Here is a 16,120-nt window from a genome sequence, read left to right on the forward strand (position 1 = left end):
ATAAGTGTGGAAAATTGGGAATGTGTGGCATGCCAGATTAGAGGAAAATTGCTGGCATCTCTGCTGAACGCCGTCACTCTTTTCCCAAGAACAAAACAAGGAAGTCTGCAGAAGCAAGCTCCAGAGTCATTTAGGACAAAAAAAAAAACTGCCAAAAAAAATCACCTTTGCTTTTGAGCTATATAATAACTTGAACAGCCTGATCACACTACACATAACCCAAATATCATTACCTGCTGTGATTGCTTGTTCAGCAAGCACTTCACTGAAGCATTTCATTTTAAACCCAAAAATGTAGCCTTTAATGTTGTGGCCAAAATCCACTACACTAATAGCGTGGTCCTCGAACCCATTCGCTTGTGATACTATGCACACACACCACCACCTCGCGCAGAGAAGCGCATCACAGTGCAGCGCGCACGCAAACTGCTCAGCACAAATGTCACAGAGTCAGCAGGAGCCGAGGATAATGCGGGCCTGGTCCGAAGGGGTTAAATGCGTTATTCATTCAGGCGGGAGGGAGGGGGGGAAGGGGGAAAAGAAGACAAAGAAGTAGGCACAACCCAGCCACCTGCCACATTCCCCGACAGGGATCGAGCCAGCGGAAGGAGTCGCTTCTGCAGGAAGCCACAGCGGCTCAGGAGACTCTCTTAAACCCATTACAGCAGCGAAAGCTAGCACGCTTGACTAGAGCGTTTCAAAGCAGGAAGGAGCTTCAGCCTTGTGTGTGTGTGTGGGGGGGGGGGGGGTTGGAGGGAAGAGAGAGGGAGAGAGAGAGAGAGAGAGAGAGAGAGAGAGAGTTGAATTTGAATGGATTAAATAACAAGCATTACCACCAGGCAACAGGCTTCCTTACACCTGACTTCACCAAGAGATAGCAGTCAGTGCTTAGAGTGCTTCACTGACCAGCTGAAGGACAGAAAGAGAGCGAGAAAGGCTGGTAGAGCCTTGGCTCAAATTGTGGCATAAATGTTAAAACGAGGCAATTGTAAACGTCTCAGAGTTTGAAACGGCACCAGCTCAAGCTTGCTGTAGTCCTAATACTACTTCAGTTTCCGTTGGGGTGCCAGAGCGTGTTCTCATCACATTGAGGAATCGCACTCGTGAAGCCAGCACTGAAAGGCAGAGTGTCGGAACGGGTCCATGGAAAAAAACGAGGCCCGGCGTGGGGCCCAGTTTGTGTGAGCACAGGCAGCGTGTGTCCAGCTGGGGCCCACACACTCGGACCTGTCAGGGACGTCAATCTCCAGGCGGGCATCTCAGGGGCCCACTTGTGGCGCTGGCCTAAAATAAGACAACACAGCCAAGCACAAACACTTTGAAAATCAACACACGTGGAGGGAAGCGGCCAGAACGTTCCGAGGAAGCAGTGAAAACACGGCACTCCAGTGTGGTTGACAGCCCCTCTTTTCCTCTCTGTTATTCTATTTTTTTTCCCCCCTCCTGCCGTTAGCTTTGGTTTCCAGTCATTAAAGACCTCTCCAAAAACTCAAACCTAAACTCTTATGATTATTACTTTTGCTTACTGGCCTTTTGCCCTATATCAGGTGGGAGGGCTGGGATTAGCATGGACTTGCTGAACTACCTCCTCACAGTTTCTTTCTATGGCAGGAGGGAACAATGTATTCACTCTGCCTCACACCAAGGCCACTACCAATTAGTCCATCTTTAGTCCCTAGTGTGCACGCACTACTCCCTGAAAAGTCTTAAGGATGTCAAAAGAACAAAAGAAGGGCCCTTCCTATTGCCTCCACTAAAACTCTGACCCAGGTGTTTTAGGCTAGCACTGGCCTCTGACTCGTTTCTCGTCCCAATAGCTCCTCCCCTCCTCCTTCCCCCCACCCCCCCCCCCCCCCCCTCCGGCTCCACCTCCAGCACCTGTGTCCCGCCGGAGGGGGGAGGTTCCGGAAAGGAAGCCCTGCAGGCATCTCCCAGATGGTTTCCCAAATTGCACCTTCCATGCGCTCCTCGCCCTCCCCCGGGCCTCAGAGCCGGCCGCTGACGGACGAGGTCGGCTTGGCAGACGCCTCACTCTTACTTACCAGCCCACGTGCTGAAAGCTTCAAAAGCAGAGGCGGGTTAGAGACCAAAAGGTCTGCTGTAGACCCAACAGGTCTGGCATTAGGGACCTGTGGTGTGCTGATCAGCCACTGGCGGATCCACTCTGTCTTGGCTTCAGGAAATGGGGACTGAGGCACATGATTAAGGAGCTGTCATTAGAGAACAAGCTCTTCTAAGCTCTTTTATGAATGCAGTCCAGACTTACTGACACACCAGGATGTGGGCTGATCCCTCATGGCCCAATTTCACTGGAAGTGCAGTTGTTGGAATTGCATTTAGTGAATAAAAGTGATTATGATTATTTATGCCAACAGACATAACTCATTAGGCAGCAGTAGACATCCTTGTGTAATTGTTCATATAATAGGGTTATGCCTCCCAGTAAGAATATTGTGACCTTTGCCACAAGCTGTCATAGCGCATTAGGTCAACTACCAGTTCCTTAGTTTTTAGCTGCTTTTTAAAAACTTACTAGCGAGTTCACAGAGAGGGAGACACATCCTCAGTTCTAGTCCGTGTGGGCTGCTATGGGGGTAATGCAGTCTCTGGTCAGTGTGCTATTGCAAAAGAATTTGTGCTACAGAACCAAAAAACAAGATCTATAGGTTCCATATGCGGCTCCAGCTGTCAGCTGCGTTCCCGGAGAGGCGAGAGAGAGAATGCCGAAACAGAGATAATGCTAAGGTCTTTCCCTTGACTAGGGACTGGTTAGGTCCATGCTAAATTGCCATACCTTGGTCTTCACCCACGTGATGACACAGAGCAGTTCAACACCTTTGCACCACACTTGCTCGAGTGAAAGCTCACACGCGTCGGCCTCGTCACCTCTAGCACCAATGGTTTCATTTCACATAAAAAAAACACCCCTTAGGGCTAGATATAGCAGGTCAGAAATGGTAAACAGCTCAAGTGCCTATTATGTAAAAGAAAATCAGATACAGCTGTAGACCCCAGGCGTACAAACCTTTTTTTTTTTTTTTACTTCTATAAACTTTATAACCACACTGCACCCTTCTCATCTCTTGTTATTTACTAGGCTTAAGCCACCAACACAGCCAGCGGCTTCAGAATTCCAAATACATCCTGCTTGATATCCCACATCAGTCTCGGCATTCTGCGTGACATGCAGCGACTTCCTGTCATTGCCACGTGGAGCTCCAAGGGGAGGAGCCCGATAAGCGCGGGGCGCTCCGTGGATATGTCGTGCCCGGTGGGCCAGACCCATGGAGGGAGGAAAGCTTGAGTCGCTTGCTGTTCCGCAGACTTGGACGTGGGAGCCCTGGAGGCTCTGACAGAGCACTGTGGAAGCCCCCTCGTGAGTGTGCATTTGTGTGAGCCCAAGCAAACTGTTTCGAAATGATATTCTTCAATACGCTGGTCCCCAGCACATTAACTCACCAGGTCTGGGCAAATTAGCAGTGTAAACACACCAGTGCCAAGCGGTTGTTCCAGCAATGTTCCAGCTGCGTACAGGGTACTATAGGCTGACTTTCTTCGGTCCCATCTGCGGGGACGTTCCTGTGGTCATTTTGTTTGGCCGGCTGTTCCGCTGTTTTGTTTGTGAGGACACGGGTGACGTCCGTGGATGGGGACAGGGAGGCCTGCTACATCCGCTGCCATCTCATCTTAATGACAGGAACACACTTTGTTCAGGAGCACTCTGGGAGCACAGGTCCAGTAAACAGCAGGCACGTACAGACAGCCGCAGTCTAGCGCATAAATGACCAGACTGTCGTCACCTGTTACACTCGACCAGGTTGAGCTTTCTCGGCAGAGACCCACAGTCTTCATCTACTCCACATCTTCGTCCTTTTCTCGTTCCCTGACTGGTAGTGCTTAGATCGCTGGAAGGCCATAAGCTATGCTGGCGACTAATTATAGGCCACACTGTGGAGCCCAGAGCCGGATGTGACAGCGTGCAGTATGTGTGTGTGTGAGCGAGAGAAGAACGAACAAGAGAGAGACAAATCATGCTTGTGAGAATGTTTAGCAGGGAGAGCAGCAGGGGCTCCAACCTTGGCCCCTCCTACAGAGTACTGCAGCACTGAGTCATTCAGGATCAAGGCAGAGCCAGTCAGGGTGTGCACACGCAAACACATTCCTCCAGTCCAGCACCGGCACTAACTCACACGCCGAGCCAGAGCCCTTACGGATATGTAGTACACCTATCATGAAGTCATTGGCAAAAAGCACTGATACAAAGTTCTCGCTCACATGCTTATGCAATACATATTCTTGACACACATATTCTTGCACCGTTCTGTTGAACTAAAACGTCTCGCCAGTTAAGACATCACACGCACACAGTCGGAGTATAGCTGATATACAGTTATCATCAGTTTGCAGGATCATGCAGTTACAGAACGTTGTGGACACGTTTTGTGCATTTCTACCTCTCTCACTTTATATATATATATATATATATATATATATATATATATATATATATATATATATATATATATATATATATATATAAAACAACATGTTATCTAGTCCCACTTGCTCATTCATGACTAAAGCGACATAAAACACACACACACACACACACACACACACGTGTCATCCGCTACAGCCCTTCGCCTCTGTGAGGAACGGAAAGTCGCCGTGCACGGTAAACAATCGCTGCCTACGTGTGTGACAAAGAGTGAGATCAGCACTCGAACTCGTCTCAGCTCTATTCAGAGCAGTTGCCGAGGGAGCCGCCGCTCGCTTTTCCTCAATGAGCGAGCGACACGCCTCTGGCCCGCTCCAAGCACAGCCCCTCCCCCTTTCCTTCCCATAGGAAACAGTGCGGTCCATTCATGCGCCCAGGCAGCCAATCAGCTGGAAGGGGGAGAGCGCGGGGGCGGGCCGTGACGAATAGGTCACCTGTATTACATCACTGAACTGTGGAAGTAGGGAGAGGGATCAGAATGAAGAGGGGCCCTCTTCCTCCCACCCCCCCTTCCTGCCCCCAATTGTGCGCTCTCTCGCCATCTATTCCTCTAGTATGAGTCAGAGGCAGGCTCATTCCCTTGATGCACTGCGGAAGCATAGCATGACGTCTCCTTGCTCTTGCTTGGTTTGTGTGCGTGAGTGCGTGCGTGCGTGCGGGGGGGGGGGGAATGAATGAGCTCTACAGCAGCCAATCTCAGGCATCCCTTAGCTCCATTCATGCAGCTCATCTGCCATTCATGAAAAAATAAATGCAAACTCAAACAGAGTGATCTCTCGCGTGCTCCGTTTTACCCAGTCCCACGTAATACAGAAACACCACTGCTTCACCACACGCCGATATGTATACCAACCATGGCAATGGTCTGCTTGTTTGGAAGTGTGGCAGGAGAGAGGGGACCATAGATGACTGCCAGCAGACAAACGAAGGACCGCTGGAGAACGAGGCAGCCGAAATGCACAATAGAGGCGCATGATAAGCGTAGGGATGAGAGAAAGGAAGTGGGAGCAAACAGCGCCGGCGGAGCATCCTCCGCCCGGCAGCGGCAGTAGCAGCAGCCTGAGGATGAGTCACCAGCCGCTCAGTCGTCACTCCCGCCAAACACCCTCCCCCTCGCCACGGTAACCATCCAGCCAGAGTCCTCCCACTGTTCAACTGACCTTATCAGTAAAGAATCAACTACACCCGCCCCACCCCGCCACATGCACGCGCACACATATACACAGAAAAAACACTCAAAGGACAGGCCTGGAGGAAGAAGAGTGCTGTATGAGTCATAGACATGGAAGTGATGCCTTAAGCCCCCCCCCCCCCACCACTCACAGACACACATAATATACACACACAACTCCTCACACAAATACTGCACCAATACCTTCCTCCCACCTCACACCCATTCATTTGGAAGGATTTGGTCACCACTGGCTCATAGGGAGCCTTTAAGTGCAGGATTGTAAAGGTGGTGGTGTGTGAGATTCTTGGGGGGGTTAAGAAGCAGAGGAGGTGTGTGCTGTTATTAAATACTAAGTGCTTCCCCCAGGAAGTCACACCCGGAAGGGGAAAGAGGGCTGCCGGATTCACACCTCAGACAGAACGCGTTGACTCGCAGCAGGGTGAGAGAAGGAACAGAAGGCGACCCAGGCTCATGCGCTCCAGCCGGAAAAGCGCCGACCCACTCAATGCGTGAGCATCATAAAATGCTGCAGATGGATGCCACAATGTAGGTCCGATGCCTTTGTGAACAGACACAGAGGAAGCTTGTCCCGACATAAGCAACTTCGCATACGTCCATCAACAACAGCTTTGCCCTACTGAAAATGGTGCTGATATGATATTCCTGATTACACACATGAAGGCATGGTCCCTGTAAGGAATCAAGTACCTGTAAGGAATCAAGTCAAACTAGTCCCTGTGGTTAAGTGACAGGTAGAGAGAGTTGCCTATTGACAACAAGGTCTTGTATAATAGACTGCAAGGTTTGTCACAGTGCACCATGACCAGCAAAAATCAAGACATTAACAGAAACAATATGGAGTAGGTTACTAAATATTATTTAGCTTATCACACGGGCGAGATATTCACACCTGGTGAGATATAGACCCCACCCTAACCCTAAACCTCATTACCCAAAGCCTAACCATAATTCTAAGTCATGTTTTTAATCGAGACCTTAACATTCACCTCACCACTGAATACTTTCCAAGCATAAAAAAAGGTTGCTTCTTCCTCTCAGTAGCACATAACCCAATGCCAAGCCCAAGACAAATGAGACACATTTTAACCAAACGTTGCAACACCAGGTACTTTAATAGCAATGTCTTATTTACAGGCGTGTACATCCATCAGCATTCAAAAGCCATCCACAAAGCTGGTCAGGAAAAACAAACATTACAGAAAGAACCATTTCCTGCTCTCCATGGACGAGTCCCTCAGTGACCAGAGAAGTCACAGAGGAGAAAAATAATAATTTTTTTACATAACTTTTAAAATTTGTAAATGCACACAAGTAAACTTCAGATCAAACAGACCTCTAGTCTGGTGGGAAATATGCCCTGATGGGACGCATCACCCCTAATCAGAGGACTCAGTTGCCGGTGCTTCTTATAAGAAATGGTGTGGAAGGTGGTTGCTGGGGTAATTCTGGTTTTGCCATTAGGACCTGCAGGGGAAAAAGAAAAAAAGAAAAAAAAAAAAAGAAAAAAAAAAAAGAAAAAAGAAAAAAAAAGCAGGTGACCTGAACACCCGCACGTCATCCTAACCGAACCAAACGCAGACTACAACGCACGTCCCTTAGTTAAAGAAGCATCAAAAGAAAGTCATATCAGTTCAACAAAACATGGCAATTATTCGAAATGTGCTCTAAGGCATTTCTTTCACTACAACTTAAATAAAGAACATTTATTTACAGCTTACAGTATTAAGATCCATGTTCATTTTACATGGGGTATCATGCCTGTAGAGTACATGTAAAAGCATTCCATAACGTACTCCAACGTTTACTTGATTGTGTATAGGGTTTTTTGTGTTTAAAATAAATAGAACAATAAAAGCATACCACATCAAATGTAACAACTTAAAAAGCGACTTTAATTTCGTGTTGTAGAGAGAGAGAGAGAGAGAGAGAGAGAGAGAGAGAGAGAGAGAGAGAGAGAGAGAGAGAGAGAGAGAGAGAGAGAGAGAGAGAGAGAGAGAGAGAGAGAGAAGAAAAGCACTGCTTTAAATTCAATTCAACTAATGTCGCCATTCACAAAAGGAAAGGCTCCTGGTGAATGGTGACCAACAGCGACTGGCTGTTTCCATGTCAAACGTCAAAGTAAAAAAAAAAAAAAAACAACAACAAAAAAAAAAACTAGGGGGTAGGGGGAGAGAGAAAAAAATCCAAGACTGCCCCCTATTGGATAACAGGGCACAGTGCATGCCATTACTAGAAAGATAGCATAAGGCATTCATTTTACATGATGGGACTTGATTGAACAGCACTTAACATTAAACCACTAATGATTTTTGCACACAGAGTTATCGGCATCCACAAGTTTACATCTAAGGAACATAGAAAGAGTATCTCGCCGCTTGCCTGTAGAGTGGTGCTATTTAAAGCGGGGGACAGGGTGGGGTCATCACTTCCCTTCCGTCATCCTGAAAGAAACACGGCCACCCTTTGAGATGTGTAGGTTACAGACGGAAGGGGGTTTGTTTTCCTTTAAATATGCGTTCTCCGCTGAGTCTGTGGCTTTGAGCTGGCCATGAATTCCGTATCAGTATCCAAACAAGTAGCTGGAGAAGACAACCATCATTCAGTATTCAGTACGACACTAATATTTCTAAGTTCCTTTCTTTGTTGTTGATTTGTTTACAACCTGAAGCTTTTGTTTAGGAACCAGTAATCACTCAGGTATGTAACACTTGCAATCTGACATTGTTATACCTACAGAGGCTCCAGAACATAAGCCTTTAATAGATGAAGAGAACTCTGGTCCGCGGGAGAGTGGAGAAGGAGTCGGCCATTTTGCGGATCTTGGCGTAGTTAATGAAGCCCCTGAGAAACAGCAGGAAACCTGGAACACACGGAAACTTATTACAGCCCCTGCGCCATGCCCCAACTAACCACCACATGAAGAACAGCCAACACAAGTACTACAATAAGCTCAGAGATGTGAACCACTGCCATACCCAAAAGTAGGATATGCGATATATACACTACTTGGAATTCCCTCTTTTGGTCAGCAGTCATGTCATTTCTAGCAAATCTCTTTTGATGAAAGTAGCTGAACAAGACAACAGGCCTAGATGTCAGTTTACTTACCGAGAGCCAGGAACACCCACCACAGCCAGTACTGGCCATCAAAGTAACCAGGGAAGTATGTAGAAAACTGAAAACGCACACAGAGAGAAAATATTTTTTTAGCTAATATTGCTGTAGTTTAAACACCTTTTCAATCTACAGAGGCAACTGCTGATAAACAGGAAGAGAAAGACAAAACCATGGAAAGACAAGACGAGTATACATTCATGTTTTTCAAAATGCTCAAATTGCATCAGAGATGCATAACTTTGGCAAGGTGCCGTACCCGGACGATCAAAATCCACTTGATGAGCGATAGACCGAAACCGGAGATGGCTCCGTAGCGTCCGGCTGCCGAGGTGGTGAGGCAGAACGACAGGAAGAAGCCGATCCAATTGAAGAGGAAGGCCACTGGGAACAGGCGTGCGCACACACAGTTACCACAGCACACACACTGTGGCCAGAAAATTGCAACACACCAAGGAATGATGCTGGCATATCCGTTGCAAGCTGAAACCACATTTGGAGCCGACCTGAACAGGACTTGATGCAAGGTTAGCAAGTTAGCCAGCTGTACAGGTTTTCGAATCAAGGCACTTCTGCTAAGTATATCATGAAGTTAGAACCTTGGGGCAACGAGGTCAGTTCAGGTTCTGCCAGAGGCAGCTCAGAGCGGCTCACAGAAGGTTATGCAAAACGTGCAGTTCAGGCTGGAGTGACCTCTGTCCATAAAGCACTTACTGAAGAACGTCAACATGAAAATGCCATCGTTGCCTATTCGCAACTGGTCGGCGTCCTCAAAGTCATCCCTGGCCACAAAGTCCTCATCCTGCAGGAAACACCAAAAATTAGAGGCTGATAAACTGCAGGGACTCTGTGGGATCTTTTTATAACACGAAAAGGTAGAAGAAAGCCCACATCACAGCAAAGGAGGGGTCAGGTCTTGCTTGTTGGCTTGGGCCTAAATATTCAGACAAGAGAACCATAGAACAAACACTGGAAAGCTGAAGGCTCGTTTTTAAGCCCTGGCAAAGTCCAATCACAGGCCAAATTACCAAACAAAAACAAAATGGGAAAAGTGTCATCCTTATACCATCAAATCAACTACATTTCTTGGCTATTTCTCAAGGATCTATTAACATGGATTTTGTACATTTTATGACTGTTACAAGGTAGTGCAGTTTCACATATTTTGCTTTTATAATGTCTTAAAGACCTCCAACCTTGGACAACGAGTATACTTAAGATCAGAGATAACCCTTACTCTGCTCTGCCTAAAAGAGCACATTATTGAGAAAAATGTTCATGGGAAGCAATTGACCAACCATTAAACTGCCAAATGACAAGACCAAATTATAGTCCAAGACTGGGAGAGTTACAGCTCTCTCTTCATGGAACACATAGCAAAACCCATCATACCTCATCACCCATCACCTAAAATCAAAGACCCCAGGAGCAACATTTCCATGGTCCACCACAGACAGCTGCTATCATTAAGTGGTAAGTTTTGGAAACGGGCTGCAACAATGCAAAGAGTGATTCAGTACCATGCCACATACACACCCCACCCCCAAAAAAGAAGTGTGGGAAAACGGGCCATAACGCTGCAACCCGCAAAAGAGCACTGCTCTGTGGACCATGAAAGTGGACACCTGGTGCCTCTCTGAGATGGCCACGGTCTAACACAATCCCACTCTGGTTACTGTACCTCCAGGGCATGAGTTACATCATCGAAAGTATCCAGGTGTTCCCTGTGCTGTGCGCATGCAGTGTGTGGCAAAGAGAACACAAAGTTGTGAGCAAATGTGGGTGTTAAAGAAATTTAAAAAATAAATTTAACCCCCCCCCCCCAATATAAACAAATCAAATAAAAAACTCCCAACGAGTATAGTCATATTGGGGGACAGACACAGGCTCACGTCACTAAACCAGCAGTTCACCCCAGTCTTCAGGCCTAACAATATGCTAGGGATGTTATGCAAACATTATGGATAGTGGATTTTCTTTTATGTTGGCCAGCAGGGTGGAGATGTTGTAGTACTTACTCGCGCTGCCACCAGAGGGACTGAGGCTTCCGCTTTGTTTCGCTCAGCCTCGTCGTACGACGGAAGCGATGTGGCTACGTTATAAGAGGGAGGCTTGGGGAACGCGCCGTCTTCTTTATAATCAAAGTACGCTGGAATAAAGGAAATGGGTGGTCTGCATTACTGCCACACATTTTTCATACAAGTATTCTGTAAAACAAAACCTTTCTAGTCCAAGACATATTAGCCATTTCTGTTCAATTCCTATGAAAAAATTTTTTTTTAATGAAGTTCTGAGGGTTACTGAAGGTTCAAATACTACACATTCCCAGAACAGCACAACTCATTATATGCAAATGAGCAATACCTGCATTTTCTGCTGCAACACTGCTGTAAGGGGGCGGAGCATCATTAGTTGCCTGAGGTCCCTCATCTGGTTCATCCTCATTGGGCAACTTGTGAGGGGGGGCAGGGGGGCAGGGGAGGGGGGGAAAACACTAGTTCATTTGTGGAGATTTCACCTCACCTAGGTTACCATGCTTTCCCCAGAAACCAAATCAGTAATATATCATCGGTTTTTGTTTTTTTATTGTGACACTAAAACTTTAAATTTTACAATGGAATACAAAATGTCATGATACCACTAAAATAACTGACCATATATTATCTAGATGATAGAGAATGCGTTACCAATTATTAAAATGCCTTATCTAGATGGAAAAAAAGTGCTTCATGAAATAGTCTGTTAATAGGAAATGAGTTTGTATATTCCATTTACATAAAAGCCATGTAGCATGCCAACACAGACTTCAACTACACCCACTTTATTAAGCAGGATGCTCAGTTAAGCATAGCACCTTTTCCAAGTTTAGTACCAATAAAAATGGAGAAACTGAAGCTTCCTTAAATTAAATGAAGTTAAAAATACACCAAAACAAGTTCCAACACAAAAGGTCAATGCACTCAAAATCATCTGACTGACTTCCCCTTGCTTTTGTGCCATAGCCTCATGACACACTCCCTGAAAAGCTATACTTATGAATGTGAAATTTAGCTAGAAATACAATTAGGTTTATTAAGTAACAAGCAGGAAAAGATGGGGCTAATTGGACAGCCTTGCCTAAACCCTATTTATCTAAAATCTCTGAGGTTCCATGTTTCAAAAATAACTGATGCCCGGACATGACAAAAGCAGCTTCAGCATTGGACCTATACAACTCATCCAACTCATTATGCAGTTTAGCATATCCAGTCTGTTCTTCTGGTGAAACTTCTGAATGGATTTTTTAAAAAAGAGGTTATTTCCGATATAATCTGTTCCTTCGCAATCTTACACAATCTCATAAAATGACTTCCATGTTCTAAGATTTTTTTTTTAATTACCACCTTCAAATTTAAGAGGTTCCAGTACTTGCTATAGGTGCCATCCATTTTTGCCAACTCCCAATAATGAGAAATCCTTTTTTAAATGTTAAACAGCTACTTAATGATTCAAATGAGCTATTTATCTTCCAGTAGGAGTATCATGATTAGCATACATCAAAAGATGAGCTTAACATCAATAAGAAGAACTTTGAGCTTTATGATCAGTGAGAGGAGTAGCAAGAACATTGTTTTGAGAGATGTAATATAATCAGAAACCAGCCAACGATCTATGCGAGATTGTTTGGAGCCATCTCGCAGTGAGCTGAAACACTCTCCAAATACCAAGCACATTACATTTTTCCATAAACACTAAGGCTATTATTTCGTTACGTGGCCTAGACAGCCATCTGTCAATGTTTAAAGCAATATTAAAATCTCCACCTACTAACAGAAATGCCTGAGGAAATTTAGTCGACCATGTTAAAATTATATTGTCTATTGATTTTAACAAATGGTCATTATCAGCTTTTGAATTGTACCCATATATACTGAAAATAATAAAACTTGGGTTGTTACAACTTACAACCAGAAAAGCAAAATGGCCTTGTGAGGAATGTTTTCCTAAAAAAAAACAAAAAAAAACACAACAACCAAGGTGTACCTCCCTTAGAGACTGGACACAGGCTTCAGGCTTCTTCCATGGCAAATGGTTAGAAATGTTCACACCACAACATATTAGCTGTATATACAAAGCAAACGAGCATGGTGGTTCAAATCTCTTTTACTCATCTTACTCCTGTTTTATCCACCCGCCCCCTCATGTTCCCTTCATCTCCTAGTTATATACCTGTAGCCCCTCCCCTTAACACTAGGATAAACCACTTCAGCAAGCAGGTTTAATACAGATTAACATTACAATAGATCCAGATCTTTCAAATAATTAATGTTCAATGTTCAGACTTTAACCATTAGTGACACGAGGTCAAGTACTATAGGTACGTTTACATGTTTAAGTAGCCAGTTGCATTTTATATTTGGTTTTGGCCCTGCAGGTTCTTTGAGCAATCACCTGTGTGCCAGCTCTCCCTGGAACCGCCTAGACTCTACAAAGGAGCTAGATGACCTGTGCCGTCATTCCTACAAGGAAACAGGCAAGTGATCATATCCTCATCATTAGTCCATAAAATATAAATGCCCTTGCTGGCTTCTAGAGGGTAACTACTGACTTGGTGATGTGTCAGGCCAGCTGACCATATCACAGGCCAAAAGGATCACAGAATGAATGCAGGGCATCCCAAAATAATTTTTCTATGCAACATTCCTCGCAGACTATATGTGCAAAACCATGGACCATCACACTATTGTGAATTCCACAGTTTGATATCCTCCACTGTGGAATGTGACTCTTAGAAAAAGACAAAATGAGTCATGTTACAAAAAATAAAGCATTCCTTTTTCCAGAATCTCTTAACCCCCTAGCATTAATAGAAACTAACTGACGAAAGAGTACAAGATGCTAGCAAGTCTGGACAGCAGCATTTGATTTTAGCAGATTAAACTGAACACTTTCTCACAGTTCAGTAAACAGCAGCGCGCATGAGCCAAACAACCCTGAGGTGGATGGTCACCTGAGAGATTTATACGAGTAGACAATCACAAAAGTACAAGAATTTCTGCTTTTCCCTTAAGGATGACTTCTGAGTAAAATCCTCTTTGAAGGACAAGTCACTGGATTTGGGGTAAGCAAGTTTCTTGGTCTGCATCTACACTGCACTCATCATCACCCCCCAAAAAGTGAACTTAAGTATGATCTACCATGGATGAGTATCAGATGCATGTTTCTTTCCCAAGCAATGATCATCAGCAGATTCCTCAGGCAAGACCGTGTGACAAATCCTGATGGTCTTCAGGTCAGAAACGCCATAATATTTCACATTCTACCAACTGGAGTAAGATTCCAGGGCATCTATTTGCCACAGTAAAATCCTGACCCTGATCCATGGTAAAATCTAAGGCCCTTTTTCTGGTGATCAGTTCTTGCTGCATTTGCACTCACCAACTTCACAAGACTCTGTGATCGTTCATTAATGAGCTGCGAGAGTTACAATGTGATCAGAATCTGCAGCCAACCTTGCTAACTGGTGAATTTGCTTCTTGGAAGCAGGTTTATTTTGAGTTATAGGCACCTTTGGAAAACTGTCGTCATCAAACAGATAGGGATTCTCCACATCAATGTCCATGACACAGCCACATCCACCATCAACAAGCATGGCACATCATGACATGAGGAAGACTTTAGATTCCCTTCCCCATCTGACATGTGGCCAGGATGAAGAGCAGTACCGCTTAGTGTCTTTAAATGTACAAACACGATGCTAGCTACAAAGGGTTTAGTTTCAACAAATGTGGTGCAAGGCTCGGGGTAGAACATGCATTCAAACAGCCATCTTGGGCTCGTGCAACTCTTCTTCCACTGTGTGTGTGCATGCCTCTAACACACAGGACCATCACCATCACAGTATTTAGAGGGGTGTTTCCCCAAAAACGTCAATGCACACAAGCTCAAGCTATTTTTAAGGGAGGAGGAATAAATGTAATCACTGATGCCCTCTACACTTAGTCCTACAACAAAGCGAAATTTAAATTTCTTTTCTGCAAGGTCAATTAGTGCTTATATGTAGTAAAATAGGCCCATATGATCTAGTAACCTTGGCTATAAGGGTGACGGTAACGTTAGAAAAATACAAAAATCACTGAAAATAAAGGGGTTTTTTGTTTTGTTTTGCAGTATTTTTTAAATATTTCCTTTTTCCTAAATATTTTCAAGGCAACTAAGAGTTTAATGTGAACGTTTCAGGGGAATTTCTAAACTAGGTCATGCAATTAACAGTCAGTAACAAAATATGTATTCAAAAGGTGGAAACGTTTTTGTCACTATAACGCTATATTTATATGTTTTCTGATAGCATCTTTAACAAACCAAATGATAAATATTTAGAACATTTCTACAGCCAATTAAGCAGATTAACAGCTAGCTGTCCGGCTAGCTTGGGCTACGCATGCACTTCTCAGGAAATAAGATTGTTGTCATTAGCTATCCAGTTATCCAGAACTGAATATAAAATGTTTATAACAAAAGACTACTTCGACAAATATTGGAACTGTAACTAGATAACACGCTTCCTAGGTTAAAACCAGAATACGATTAGCTAGTTAATACCTAACGTCATTAGTCTACTAAGATGGCTAAGTAGCTAACCTACGTGAATGTGGCTCTAGACTCTCGAACCCGGCTATGCTAACCTAGATAGCTAACCTAGCTACCTTTAACTGGCTGGCTATCACAGGAAAACAGGAAACAACATACAAGTACAAACATATCTAGCTAAATTGCTTTCTAACTAAACCATAAATTATAGCACGGATGTAAAAATAGAGATGCAGTATACTAATAATCGCAAACAGTGGCGACGACCGTGTTAAATATTTTAAAAGTACAAACACGGAGACAATGCAAAGCACTAAGGCCTAGAATGTGACAGACGCATCATCGGTATTTCCTGTAAACGGTGTCCGCCACTGACAAGCAGGTAGGCGGATCTGTTTTTACCAGCTCAACTTGAGCCAGTCTCGAAACGAATGACTTTACTCACTTGATGATATCTACCGCTTGGTTCTGCCATCCCCACAAAGCTTGAGAGGATTCAGAGGATTGCTGAACTAATTGGGAATACAAACAGTCCACTCAACAAAACGTCTGTATGGAATTATATAAGTTTGTATCTTGCCTACGTCCAACCCTAGCTAGATCTTTTTTCACTTCCTGTGATGTCAGTTGAATACTAGCGCCCCCACATGAAAAATAACGCGCAACAGGTCGAAACCACCTTTCGTCAAGTAGGCCTACGTTACACATACATTTAACACCATCATTATACACTTGGAAGGACT

General features: G+C 44.5%; 1 protein-coding gene across 2 annotated transcripts; it reads right to left on the minus strand.

The window, feature by feature from the left end:
- Positions 1 to 6,782: 6,782 nt before the first annotated feature.
- On the minus strand, positions 6,783 to 15,989 carry ndfip1l (Nedd4 family interacting protein 1, like). Of its 2 annotated transcripts, none has more exons than XM_027020734.2 (8): positions 15,823 to 15,989; positions 11,172 to 11,259; positions 10,826 to 10,956; positions 9,522 to 9,609; positions 9,067 to 9,191; positions 8,802 to 8,868; positions 8,428 to 8,553; positions 6,783 to 8,272 (listed from the first exon to the last, which is right to left on the minus strand). In XM_027020734.2, exons 1-7 carry the CDS (start codon positions 15,850 to 15,852, stop codon positions 8,450 to 8,452), a joined length of 633 nt encoding a protein of 210 aa, XP_026876535.2. In that variant the 5' UTR covers positions 15,853 to 15,989; the 3' UTR covers positions 6,783 to 8,272; positions 8,428 to 8,449. The 2 variants fall into 2 exon arrangements, with proteins under 2 accessions (XP_026876535.2, XP_026876534.2); XM_027020733.2 differs by having other exon boundaries at positions 8,424 to 8,553.
- Positions 15,990 to 16,120: the final 131 nt, after the last annotated feature.

This window comes from Electrophorus electricus, chromosome 6 (genome assembly GCF_013358815.1).
Source record: "Electrophorus electricus isolate fEleEle1 chromosome 6, fEleEle1.pri, whole genome shotgun sequence".
Lineage (NCBI taxonomy): Eukaryota > Metazoa > Chordata > Actinopteri > Gymnotiformes > Gymnotidae > Electrophorus > Electrophorus electricus.

Coding starts and splice junctions, on each gene's coding strand:
- ndfip1l (XM_027020734.2), bottom strand. CDS start 15,852: ATGGCAGAACCAAGCGGTAGATATCATCAA. Junction 8,869..9,066: donor AGTGGATTTTGATCGTCCGG/GTACGGCACCTT, acceptor GTGCGTTTTCAG/TTTTCTACATACTTCCCTGG. Junction 8,554..8,801: donor GTGGGTGTTCCTGGCTCTCG/GTAAGTAAACTG, acceptor CGTGTGTTCCAG/GTTTCCTGCTGTTTCTCAGG.